This window comes from Ictidomys tridecemlineatus, chromosome 7 (genome assembly GCF_052094955.1).
Source record: "Ictidomys tridecemlineatus isolate mIctTri1 chromosome 7, mIctTri1.hap1, whole genome shotgun sequence".
NCBI classification, from domain to species: domain Eukaryota; kingdom Metazoa; phylum Chordata; class Mammalia; order Rodentia; family Sciuridae; genus Ictidomys; species Ictidomys tridecemlineatus.
In genome coordinates this window covers 8,825,150-8,837,793 of record NC_135483.1, presented here as the reverse complement: position 1 = coordinate 8,837,793, position 12,644 = coordinate 8,825,150, and the positions used below count along the sequence as shown (strand labels likewise).

At 56.0% G+C, this 12,644-nt stretch overlaps 2 protein-coding genes across 3 annotated transcripts in view; one reads left to right on the top strand and one right to left on the bottom strand.

Annotated features, from left to right (window-relative positions):
- Positions 1 to 11,447, bottom strand: part of Sla (Src like adaptor) — a 53,297-nt gene extending 41,850 nt beyond the window's left edge. Inside the window, exon 1 of one of the 2 annotated variants that reach the window (XM_040293616.2) lies at positions 10,668 to 11,447. The gene's annotated coding sequence lies outside the window, so the exon portion shown is untranslated. The remainder of the gene's footprint in view (positions 1 to 10,667) is intronic. The other variant, XM_021724035.3, reaches the window with a different exon arrangement.
- Positions 1 to 12,644, top strand: part of Tg (thyroglobulin) — a 209,662-nt gene that overhangs the window by 172,115 nt on the left and 24,903 nt on the right. Inside the window, exons 42-43 of the mRNA XM_040293416.2 lie at positions 5,600 to 5,764; positions 6,701 to 6,868. Of these exons, the coding sequence (XP_040149350.2) occupies positions 5,600 to 5,764; positions 6,701 to 6,868 (333 nt within the window). The remainder of the gene's footprint in view (positions 1 to 5,599; positions 5,765 to 6,700; positions 6,869 to 12,644) is intronic.

The following is a 12,644-nucleotide window of genomic DNA, read 5'->3' as shown; positions in this document are numbered from 1 at the left end:
CCAGCGCTTCCTTCCTTTTTACTGCTGAATATTATTCCGTTGTGCAATGCGCCATGTTTTGTATGTATTTATCCACTGATGAACATTTGGGTTGTTTCCACTTAGTGTCGTCATGAACAATGTTTCTGTGAACACTTGTGTTAGCCTGCTGACTGACACAGCTGGTAAATGAGTCGCCCAGGACCCTATCCAGAGTGGACTGTTAGATGAAAAAGACAAGTTCAAAATAACACCATGGTACTGACTTCCTCCACCCACGTGTGCACACATAGACATTTACACACACATGCGCACATTTGTATGCCAGAGACAAGGAGGAGACCAGAAGTCGATCTGTTTTGCCATCAAGTACACTAAGGGAACAGACTGGGTATACACATGGTCAGCCTTGTCTGGGGGTGCAGGGGGATTGCCGTTTTGCCCAGGCGAGGCTTCCTGCTGGACCTGTCCTGTCCCTCAGCCCCTCCTCCTCCCTGGGGACCTCCAGTCCACTGTTTGCTTCATGCACAGCCCGACTCCTCCTGCTGCTGCGAGCCGGGCTGCTCCCGAGGTGGGATTCACCTTTAAATGTGATAGAAATGTTTTTCTCATCACAAATTTAGTATCCATCATTGGAGAAAAGGCAAACAGTTTTGAAAACTATTTTAAAAATCAATAAACTCCATCATCTGCTCACTTAGAATGGGTAGAGGACCCTGGGAACTGGTGACGTTGGACTGTCCTTAGAGGCCCTGTGGAGTGACGGCGGGGCAGGAGGTGGAGGGGAGCAGACTCCAGGAACCTCGCTGGGAGGCACCCCCACCGCGGCAGCACGGCATTGTGGGAGAGCCCCCTGGAGGCAGAGAGCCTGGGTCTTGACCTCTCCACTTGGCCCCAGCGATGGTTAAGGTGCTCCGTGGACACGCTTCCCGGAGTCCACCGCATTCTTCTTGGGGTCAGTGTGGCACGCTCGGGAGAATGGCGGGATCGGTGGCGTGTGTGTCCTCTAGGTGCGTCCGCCCTCCCTGCTTCCCAGGGTGGTCACGGTGTTCACCTGAGGCCACGAAGGTGGGGCCTGATAGATGTAGCACAGGGGTCACTCTGGAGCTCGGCGACGTGGGTGGGGGCCGTTTTGACTCTGCGCAGCCGCAGCAGGCTGCAGACATTACGCCTGCCTCTGAGCCCGTGGGAGACTGCCCTCACGCCTCGCTCCTGCTGTGGGGACGCCACCTGCCCGTCCTCTTCTCTCTGTCCTGGCCACTCTTGTGTGTGGGCCTCCATCCACTGTCACTCTCTGCAGTGGAAACAGAGTCAGCAAGGTGCCGAGGTCCTGCTGTTCCCAGTGGTGGGTGCCGTGGGGTGACAAAAGCCCCAAAGTCTGCCTCTGCTGCTTCTTAGTCCCAAGACCTTGGGCAAATGGCCTGCCCACTCTGGGTCTCTCTCTCCATCAGCAGAATGGGGGGGGGGGGGAACTGCAGGACTCTCAGGATCATGGAGGAAACGCTCACAAATGCGCTGGCTCTCTTTCTTTCTTTCTTTTTTTGGTACCGGGAATTGCGCTCAGGGACACTTGACCACTGAGCCACATTCCAGCCCTATTTTGTATTTTATTAGAGACAGAGTCTCACTGAGTTGCTCAGCGCCTCACTAAATTGCTGAGGCTGGCTTTGAACTCACGATCCTCCTGCCTCAGCCTCCTAAGCTGCTGGGATTATAGGCGTGCGCCACCACACCCGGCATTGGGCTGGCTCTTGAAAGGTGTCTTATGGATGTTTCATTCCTTCTAGTTTCCCTTGAAGCGTGTGTGTGTGTGTGGGTGTGTGTGTGTGTGTGTGTGGTACACACACACACACACACACACACACATCTGTAGGAGGAGGAACACCTCCCTCCAATCCTGCCATCAAAAGACTTCTTGGCCACGCTGATGCCAGCCTGTTGCTTTAATGCCTTTTTAGACACCAAAAGGGAGACCTCGGCCTGGGGGTCAAAGGTCGCTGAGCCAGGCTGACCCTCCTTTGCTCTTCTCACCCCAATCCTACAAGGGACCCCACAGGTGAGGCTGAGAACAGAGTCCTGAGGAGAAACAGGGAAAGTGCTCTGAGGCCCAGTTTCAAGACCAGGGTCCTGCTCTTTCTCTGCTGAAGTTGGGCCAGAACCGAGTGCTGCGGGGAGACTTGTGCCTTAGGGAAGGCTGGGGACCGGCAGGATGGCGACAGCTGACGGAGCCCCGTCTGCCGTTCCCAGGGCCCTGGTCTGTCCGCCTGGCATTGGTGTCACATCCTCACAGGGACGGAAAGGGACTCAGGCCTCAGGCTGACTGCAGGGCGGGTGGTTACGCACAGGCTCTGGAGCCCGCGGCCGGGTTCCAGTCCCACGGTGCCCCGCCCAGCTGACTTGGGTGTGAGGCTCAGTCCCTGCCCATGGTCTTGTGGCCTCTGAGGTTGACGTTGAGCGGGTCCCTGCCTCATGGGGCTGCCCTGAGACAGGCATCCCCTCACCTTGGTGGCCGGTGCGGCACTGCTGTGGGGGCGCTGGGGAGCTGGCATGAGAGTGCCCCACATGGAGGTGGCTGAGGACGCACTGAGCGCCCCTTCTCATCCCGTGTCCCTTCCCTGAGGGCGTCCCCACCTCACAGTGCAGCGTCCGTGAGCGAAGGGGGCTAAGGAGCCGAGGACACCAGGAAGGAGCAGGGCAGGCGCCTTCCAGACAGAGCTGCCCCTCCGTCAGGGCAGGGCCCTCGGGGACAGCAAGTTTGTCACAGGGCCTCCTGTCCCTGCTGCTTTGCTTGCTGACCACCTCTTCACGGAAGGCCTATGAGTGGCGCCTCCTGGGAGACACCCAGCATCCCTTACAGGAAGGGCTGGTGTGTGTGTGTGTGTGTGTGTGTGTGTGTGTGTGAGAGAGAGAGAGAGAGAGAGAGAGAGAGAGAGAGAGGGAGAGAATGTCTCTGCGACTGTGTGGGTCTGGTTGTGTGTCTGTACTTTTGTGTGTGTGTCTGACTTGTATGTGTGTCTCTCTGCATCTGTGTCTGTGTAAGGGTCCATGTGTCAGTGAGTCTCTGTGACCACACGGGTGTGGGTGTGTGTGTGTGTTCTTGACAGGGGCAGGTCTTGGTCTGAGGTGCTAACTGAGGTCAAGGCAATGCTCAGAGGCTACAGGAAGAAAGAGTTGTGGTCAGCAATTGTGGTTTTGGTCCATGCTATTTTTGAAATTTTAAAAAAAATGTGAGAGGAAACTCATTGACACTTAATAGCTGTGTCAGATTTAGATAGAGACCAAGCTCAGGCTGCCCAGGCTGCCCAGGCTGCAGACCTGCAGCACGATGGGGCACAGGGAGAGGCCTGGTGCCTGCAGGGTCCCAGGAGGTCCCACTGGGCTGACGCAGGTCCTAGCCACCACGCCCCTGTGAAGTGTGGTCCCTTGTTCCCACTAACGAGGGCCAAATGCTGGTCCTGAGATGGGTGCTCCCCTGCGTCACTTCATAGAGTGGCAGAGCTGGGTTCACACCTGGACCCTCTGTCCCCTGCCAGGGCTCTGTGCACCCCCCACCCCACCTCCTCCAAGTTCTGCGTCTCCAGTCAAGAGCTTTAACTGGAGGGCTGGGTTGGCCACTGGATGTTAAGCATCAATTTTCCATAGAGAAGGAGATTTCCTTCAGAAAACCTGATTAAACAGAATACTTGGAGAGGAAAGTTCTCTAAGCCTCTCATGTTATCAGTGTCGCCCACGCCTTTGACCACTTCCTTACCGTGTCAGGAGCATGGCTTTACATAGAGTAAAAACACGGTCCTGGGATCCACCCATGCGCAGGGCCTGTCTCCGGGGCTGCTGGGCCAGCTGCAATTTGCTATTTTGAATGTGGAGCTTTGGCCAAGTATCTTAATTGTGTGTGTGTGTGTGTGTGTGTGTGTGTGTGTGTGTTCTGTTAAGAAACAGCAGCTTTTTGAGCTGTTCTCGGGAAAGCTGGCCACTCCTTTTGGAAAAAGAAACCGAGGGCCCGGAACCAGTGCTCCCTCTAAATCACCCTGACCCGGCTTCTCCTCCACCACCACAGCTCAGGCCCGGGCTGGCTGCCTGTGTGAGCCTGGAGTTAGGACTCTCCCTGCTCCACAGAGGCTGAAAGCCAGCGCGAGCCACTGGATGGGGATCACAGGGCTCTGGAGAGCTGCTTTGTCCCTTGGAGTGGGCCAGCCAGACCCAGGAGGGCCTCAGGGTATCATCTAAATGCGTTAAGGACATAAAACCACAGATTCCTCCTGTTACTGCCTCGAATCAGTAGCCAAGCTGCCAGGCCTGGTCTGCACAGCTGAGCCTGCTGGAAGGGCTCCTTCGGCACCAGGCCACGCGGCTGCCGTGTTCAGGCCTCCAGCTCCACGCCCTGCACACTCCCCAGTCCCTCTGCTGAGCTTTGGCCTGCCTGGCCTTGCCTCTGACTTGGCTGCAAGTCCCTCCTGGGACCTGACTACTAAACAGAGATAAGAACAGTAACAGTGCCACCAGGTCATTGACCCCAGGTGTATAGGAAAGGTCCACCTCACAGCAGCCAAGTGCTTGGCCACTGGGTGCAGATCCCGATTCTGCCTCTCACTATCTCTGAGGCCTTGGACAAGTCATTCACCTCTGCCTCAACTCCTCATCTGGAAAATGGGCTGATCTTGGACACATTAATACCTGAGATGCTAAGAGCAGTGCTTGGCATACAGAAAGAATTCCATCCAGGTGAGCCCTGCCCCCAGGGCAGCCTGGGGGCTGACAGCACTGTTGAGTTGCCAAGGAGAAGGACAGGTGTGTGTTTATGTTACGTGACTCTGAAACCATCCGCATCCAGTTGGAGCAGGTGTGGGGCACAGAGCTTCACTTCTCTTCTCTTCTCTTCTCTTCTCTTCTCTTCTCTTCTCTTCTCTTCTCTTCTCTTCTCTTCTCTTCTCTTCTCTTCATCTGATGGCATCTAGATCCTGGACTGGCCTCCCCCTCCCCTTGGCTGTCAGCTGTCAGGCCTGGAGCTTGGCCCATTCTTTGCCCACGACCTTCCATCCTGACTCACGCTTGGTGGCTGCTGGCACCTTCCAGAGGACAATCTCCCTCAATCCAGGACATTGTCCACGCCCCTTGGTCTCTGGTGGGGTGTCAGGACAATGGCCTGGCCAGGTTAGGGCATCCTAACCCATTGTCTCTAGGTGAGGAGGACCTTGGGTGTGCCTGGCTCTGCATTTCTCCAGCCTCCTCTGGGGGCCAGGTGGGCAGCACTGCTCTGTGGGAGGAGGCTGTGCTCTGGGCTCTGGTGTTCATGTCCCTGATGCATGTAGCTCAGAACTGAGACATAGACGGAGCTGGCCAGGCCAGAGCTCTTTACGCTGGAGTGAGGAGACCCAGCTCAGCTCCAGCACAGAAAAACACACGTGGTGTAACTCTGATCTGCCATCGGCCACACTGCCAAGACTGGTGGCCTCGTCCCACCCCCTCACTTCTCAGATGAGGAAACCGAGGCAACTGTGGGCCTCCCCGAGCAGGGTCCCGGGAATCCTGCGTGGAGGAGGCTGCAGAGCCCCGAGTCTCTGGGCTGAGCAGGGGTAGGGTCGGTGGAGACCCTCTGCCCTGAGCCTTCTTTCTCTTCCAGGGAGGCTCTGCACTGTCCCCTGCAGCTGTCATCAGTCCAGACAGGGCTCAGCAACAGGCGGTGGCATTGGCCAAAGAGGTCGGCTGCCCCACCTCGTCCAGCCGAGAAGTGGTGTCCTGCCTCCGCCAGAAGCCCGCCAATGTCCTCAATGATGCCCAGACCAAGGTGGGCACGTGTGTGCAGACTGGGGAGGGACAGTCTCTGGTCTCTTACAATGGAAAAACAGGCCTGGGGAGGGATGGGATCCATCCAAGCCACACAGGGAGGTGGTGACCAGCTGGAGCTCGATTGCCACCCCTGACCCCAGGCCCCTGCAGAATCCCAGGCCACAATGGGCCAAGCATACAGAAAGCACTACAGGTCTCTCTGCCACTCAGATTTTCTGTCTACAAAGTGAGACTAGTGAGGCAGACCCTATGGAGTGGGACAATAAAATGAAGTAGTGGGTGGAAGGGTCATGCCCCCATGCCAGGATGGTGGTGGGCACTCACTCAGGTCACACTGCACGTGTTGAGCATTGTGGACATGGTTTCACAATGGCCAGTGGATTGGACCACCTTGCACCCCACAGCTGTGTGTCCTTTCTAGCCAGCAAGGACCTTGCTCACAGCCACATCTCAGTAAAGGAGACATTAGCAGGACTCACTGTGGTCATTTCAGCTGACGGCTTGACCCCTACCCCCAGCAGTGAGTCTGGGCTCCAGCCCTGTGTGGGCCTCCTCAGGCCCCTGAGCAGGCTAATCTGGTCGAGGCTGAAGCTGGCTGCCTCTGCCCGCTGGAAGCGACACCTTGTGCTCCCTCATACCCATTCTTCTTGGGGATCTGTCACCTTGGCAGGGAAGCCCTGTGACATTCTCCTAGGGGCCCTCATGACTGAGAGCGACATTTGCTGTCCAGCCCCGGGCACTGTACCTGGTGTCCTACCTGCCTGGGGTTCTGCCATTTCACCTTTCTTGCCAGCAGAGCCCTGGTGGAGAGCCAGCACTGACGCTCACTTGGCATAGACACAGTGTTGGGACCATTAGGCAAAGCGGTGCAGCTGATTACTCTTAAAAAAAGATAAGATTCAGACAAATAGTGGTATTCCTTTGCCCTTTGCAGCTCCTGGCTGTGAGTGGCCCTTTCCACTACTGGGGTCCTGTGGTCGATGGCCAGTACCTCCGCGAAGCTCCAGCCAGAGCGCTGCAGAGGCCTCCGGGGGTGAAGGTGGATCTGCTGATCGGGAGCTCTCAGGACGACGGGCTCATCGACAGAGCCAAGGCCGTGAAGGTAGGCAGCCAGGAGGCCTCGAGACTGTATCTGGCACGTCCCAGGCTCGCACTGCGGACCTGACTGTGATGGGGTCTGCCTCCTTGCTTGTTGGCAAATGATTGCTGGAAACTCCCATGAACCAAGGCTGCGTGCGTTTGGAGGTGGTGATGGGGTGGGGGAAGTTGGGTTCAAAAATAAGTCATTGGCAGGGCTGGGAGCCTGGCAGATGCACCCACAAACCACAGGGCTGAGGGAATCCATGAACACCCTGAGCAGGAGCAGGCCGGGTGCTCAGCAGCAGGGTTCCATGCTGCAAGCCCAGGGTGCGGGTCATGGAGAGCCCTGCCTGCGAGTCCCACTGAGAACTGGGGAAGGAGGGGCGGGGATGTGGGCTCAGTGACAGCCCACCCAGTCCTGGAAGCACCCGGACACCAGCATCTGGGGGATTTTCTTCCCTAGAAAAGCTCCTGCCACACCTTGGCACAAAACACGACTTATGGGGCTCGCCGGACGCATGGCGAGTGGGGGCGAGCAACCAAGCCTGTTATCTGCCGGGCATGGGTCTTGCTGTGACAGGCAGGAAGTCGCCGTCACTCACTAGGAAGGTGCTAGGCCTAGAAGAGGCCCAGCACCCTACTCTGGCCCTGCTGCTTTCTGTTCTTGACCAAAACCCTTAGGTGGTCAGGCTGGGATGGGGCCCAGCCCCTGGAGTCAGGGAGAGCCCGCTGTGGACCTGGGCGGAAGGCGGCCTCCCAGCACACAGTCTGGCTCCCAGTCGGCTCCACTGACCACAGTGGTGCTTCAAAACATCATTTAAGGTGGCCACACAGGACCTTAGGATTATTCTGCTTTCTTGGGTAATATATCTCACTTTGGGGAATTTATCTCACAGCCAGAAAAACCCTTGTTTTTACATATGTGTGCAAGGATGTTTAACCCAGCATTAATTATTGTGGAGAAAAAAAAAATGGAAGCAACTTAAAAGTCCATTAAGTGGGAAATTCTGGAAGAAATTGAGATGCAAACAAACTATTAAACTCTATGCAGTCATTGAAATGAATGAACTAGGTCTCTCGGCCTGCTTGAGAGTGCCCCGTCATCTTTTGCTAAGCGGGAAACAAAGAGGAATGTGGCATTAAGATAGCTCTCCTATTTTTAAAAAGCAATCTTTGTATGTCTGCATATATGTAAATGTCCGTATTTTAATGTATTTCTGTGTGGAAGGGTAATGGTTGGACAGATATAAAAGAAGCCATTAGTGCCAGCTCCCTGGAGAGCGGTGGAGAGGGGACAGGGAGCTCATGAATTAACCCACTGCTGATGTATGTGCCTGTGCGACGTGTTACACACAACCTAGCCTTTCCCTGTAGTATCTCCTGTGGGAGAGGCTGTGTGTTCTTCCTCCCACAGTCTGCGTCTCTGGACCACGTGCTAAAGCTTGTTCCGGCCAGCCCCAATTTCCAAATGAGAGGAAGAACTACTTCCCAGTCCCAGGAGCCTTGGGAGATCTAGGCAAGGCACAGGTGGGTGGAAGGGTGCCCCAGTGGCAGTGGACGTGCTGACCACCAGGGAGGGGCACCTCTTGTCTGGAGGTCCTGGGCTACAGAGGGCCTCGGTGTGGCCAGGTTACCTTTCTCGAGCATGCCATCGACTGTAAGAGGGTCGACTGGGCACGTGGCTGCCTTGGGCTCGTCAGGTCCAGGCACTGTCCCAGTCGTGTCTTTGGGACTTTCCCCACTCTGTCCTGAGTTCCAAACCCACACCGGGGAGTAGCCGGACTCCAGGGCCCGGGGTCCGGTGCAGCGAGGTGTTTCCGTTCCTCTGTGAGTTCCCCAGGGGCCTCAAGGCAGAGCCCTCTCCTTCCACTTGCAAAGGAAAACGGTGCCCAACAGGAGGCCCACTGCCCACGCCAGGCGTGGCTGGAGGGCATGCACTCGTGGTGGGCCACCGAGTGCAGAGACCTGTCTGCGGCGTGACGGCCCCGTCCACAGCTGCTGCCCAGAATGCCGCTCTCGGCTGCCCTGCTCCTCTCCCACCTGAGTGCCATCGTCCTCCTCGAGCGCGGTCGGCACAGCCATGAGTGGTCCTGTGGTCCTGCGCCCTGTCCAGAGCACACCTGGCACGGACCCGTGTGCGGGGTGTGGAGGAGGACAATAGCAAGGTCGCCACCTCCCTGCCGTTCTGCGGACACCTCCCCAGTGCATCTCCAGCATGTCTCTCCCTGAGCCTGGCTTGCCCTGGAACCCCAGGCATGTTGAGCCAGCAGTCTGGTTGGTTCTTCACTTAGATGTCCCATAGCCACTCACCCTAAATCCCAACGGATGGCTCTGTCCCCAACCCCCAGCCAGCATACTGTCTCCTATTCTTTGCCATCTCAGTAAGCAGCAGCAGCCTGCCACAGCATGTCCAGGTGGCTCTTTCTTCAAGACATACCCAGCCCCGCGGTCCCCCGCCTCTCTGCCATCCCTCTATCTAACATCATCTCTCTCCAGGATTGGGGCAGAACCCCCCTGTGTTCCCGCCTCTGCCTCTGTCTGCCCTTCCAGGCCATGAGCGGCCTCCCGCAGGACTCGGACAGGTGACAGCTCTTCTGCTCACAGTCCTCTCACAGCCTCATCTCACTGTGGAGTCAGAGCCCCACCCCTAGGGTGACTTCCAGAGTCCTTTCTGATGTGGCCCTAGTAGCTCTCTGGCCTCCCTTCCTGCACCTCCCATCCTGGCTCTGCTCCCTGGGTTAGCCGTAGCAGTCAGCCTCTTTGCCGAGTGTGCTGAGAACACTCCCATCTTGGGGCTTGGTGTTTGCCACCCCCTCTTCTGGAATGTCCCCAGGCAACAAAATACAGATTCTCCTATAGGGTCTGCTTACCAGCCCTGATTGCACTAAATCACCATGTCTCCTGAGCAGGGCTCGGCACACCTGACTAGCACCAACACGAGTCTGCTGAGCTAGGTACGAGTTGTGGTCACCTACTGGGTACCAGACGCTGGGCCAGGTGTTTGGACATAAATATCTATTGAATTCCCACTCCAAGGAGGTCACAGTCAGGTTAGGAAATAGACCAAGAAGCAGATTGACACACACTCTGTACAGAGAGGGATAACCTCTCCCTGAACCTCAGGAGACAGGGTTCCCTGGCCCCATAGTGACACAGCCAGCAGGGGTGACCAAGGAATTGACCAGGACCCTATTCCCTTGACCAATGTCAACACAACTTTGAGAGAGCCCGGGTTTCCTTGGTTGTAATGCAGGGCGTCAAGTTCTCAGGGCCTGAGCCTCAGTTTCCCTATCTGCAAATTGGGAGGCTATTAGTTAATATCTTCATAAACATGTTCAGAGGATTCAACTGTGCTCCAATGTCTGGAAACTAGCTTGAGCTCATTAAATGCTAGTTTTTTTTCACGTAATTCTTTAATTTTAATAGAAGGATTTGTGACCCTGCTGTAAAGAATCATCTGCAGAAAGCACGAATATCATCACCAAATCACCTGGTCTCACCTGAGACTAGTTTCCCAAATCACAGCAGACCCACGCGCGCGTGCGCGTACACACACACACACACACACACACACACACACACGCTGTCTCCTTGTGCCAACCCCATATAAATGCCAGCCGGAGCTCAGTCCCCAAAGCCCAACTTCCCGTGAAGTCCCAGGAAGGGTAGGAGCCCACTCGACCCAGCCATCACATTGGCAAGTGTCACAGGGCTGGGAGAGTAGGGGCTCATCTAGTCTGTGAGAAGACCCTCACCCCTGCCCCCCAGGCCGCTCTGGACTCCCTAAGAGTGCCGGTGACGCCCGCAAGTTACCCACGTACCTGGGAGCTTCAGCGCGGCTCAGATCCTAGAAGGGCTCGGCCACCGACAATGCTCTTGTCTTCTGGAGTAGCAGCTTTCTGTTGAGAGTCTCCATCAGTCTCGTGTGTGGGGGGACGTCCCCCCTTTCCCTGGCTTACTGGTGAATTGACAGTCTGCCTGCATCAACCGGGCATTCATTTGCATGATCAGAAGCAGATTTGTTCCAAGATGCTACATTCTGCTTCCCCTCCAAGCACCAGCATCTCCAAGGAAGGCAAGAAAAATCAGAAACAGAGCGCCACTGCCGTGCCCTGAGCTTGGCCAGGCGTCATCCTCATTCGGGAGCAGGTGGAGTCGGGCCCTGTGGCGGGCGGGGGGCGGGGAGCGCCTGAGAGTTGGAAAGCAGCACCTGGCAGCAGAAGGGCTGGCACCCGCCCCAGCACAGGAAGATTGAGTCCTCCGTGACAGATCTCAGTAGGAAGTGCTCGCAGGAGTCCCAGCTTGTGCAGGAGAGTTCCTGAAAAGAGGCGCTGTGCCACTCAGTCCTGGCACTTGGGGCAGGGGGTGTCAGCTCCGGGCCCAGGGCAGAGCAGGGGTGCAGAATCAGGAAAGCAGGTCAAGTCCTGGCTTTAGTCATCTCACCTAGGCAGGTTGCTGAGCTGCGGTTCTTTGGCCTTTGAGTGGCGTGTGAGCCCGCCGCCAGCCCCCTGCAACACGGTGAGAGGTCAAGCACATCTAACAAAGGAGACGGCTCCCACGACCCGGGGACCTTGAGGTCTCCCTGCTCTGGCTCCCTAGCACACTGAGTCCATCCTCCCATGCTGTGAGCCAGGCGGACACAGCCCGATGCTCACATGTCACTTCTAATTCTCCCTGTGACGCTGGGATGGTACATTCAGAGAAAGCGGAGGCTCGAGAAGGGTGGACATGATACCCTCCCAAATATCAAACACTGGATTTTACTGTAGCATTGGTAGAAAGATGAAGGCAAACCAAGCTGAAATCATTATAATATTTTCATTATTTTTTTCTTCTGATTTTAAAATAAACGAACAGGAAATACTTTTGTGGGTCCTTCCAAGTGTGGTAGCACTCTGCGCTGGCCTGCCGCCCGGTGGAGAAGTGGGCCTTCTCCCTCAGCATGCTAATATGCGGAGGGGTCCGAAGTCGTGCGTGGGTCAGAAGTCCCTTGTGCCCATGCGCTGGGACTTTCTCCTGTGTGGTGAACCGTCTTCTAGGCTCTGGGGCGAGTGGGGTAGCGAATCAGAGAAAGCCCCTGACTTGCGGAGTCCTTCTTGTCACTGGGGACCACAGACGATGACTTATAACAAATGCATTAAGAATTCAGAGTGTGGAGCGCTGACCCAGGGCGGTTGCGATGGAAGTGACCGTGTAGGGGCAGCCCAGGGAAGTGGAGGAGGTGACTTTGGGTTGAGACCTGCATGTTGAGGAGGAGCCAAGGGAGATCTAGGGGCATTGCAGGTGCAAAGGTCCTGAGGCGGGACAGCCCAGGCTGCCTGGAGGCTACAGGAAGGCCCTGTGCAGGGAAATGCAGGAGGATACGGAGAGTGTGGAGGAGGTGCGGGGGGCCCTGGAGGGGACCCACAAGTGAGATCGGTGGCCATCAGAAAGGTGGTCTTATTCTCCTGTTATGGACTGTTCTTAAGCTAGGAAGTGATTGTACTAATTTACCCTTTATAAAAAGAGCATTCTGCAGGCCATGGAGGCCCTAGCCTATAATCCCAGCAACTGGGGAGGCTGAGGCAGGAGGATTGTGAGTTCAAAGTCAGCCTCAGCAATTTGCCAAGGCCCTAAGCGACCCAATGAGACCCTGTTTCAAAATGAAACATAAAAACAGGTGGATGTGGCTCAGTGGCTAAGCATCCTGGGTTCAGGTCAGGTTCCAAAAATAAAATAAGTAAAAAGATTATTCTGGTAGCTGAATAAGAAATTAAGATGGAAGAACGTGGGGCCCAGACACTGCTGTGGCAGAAGCC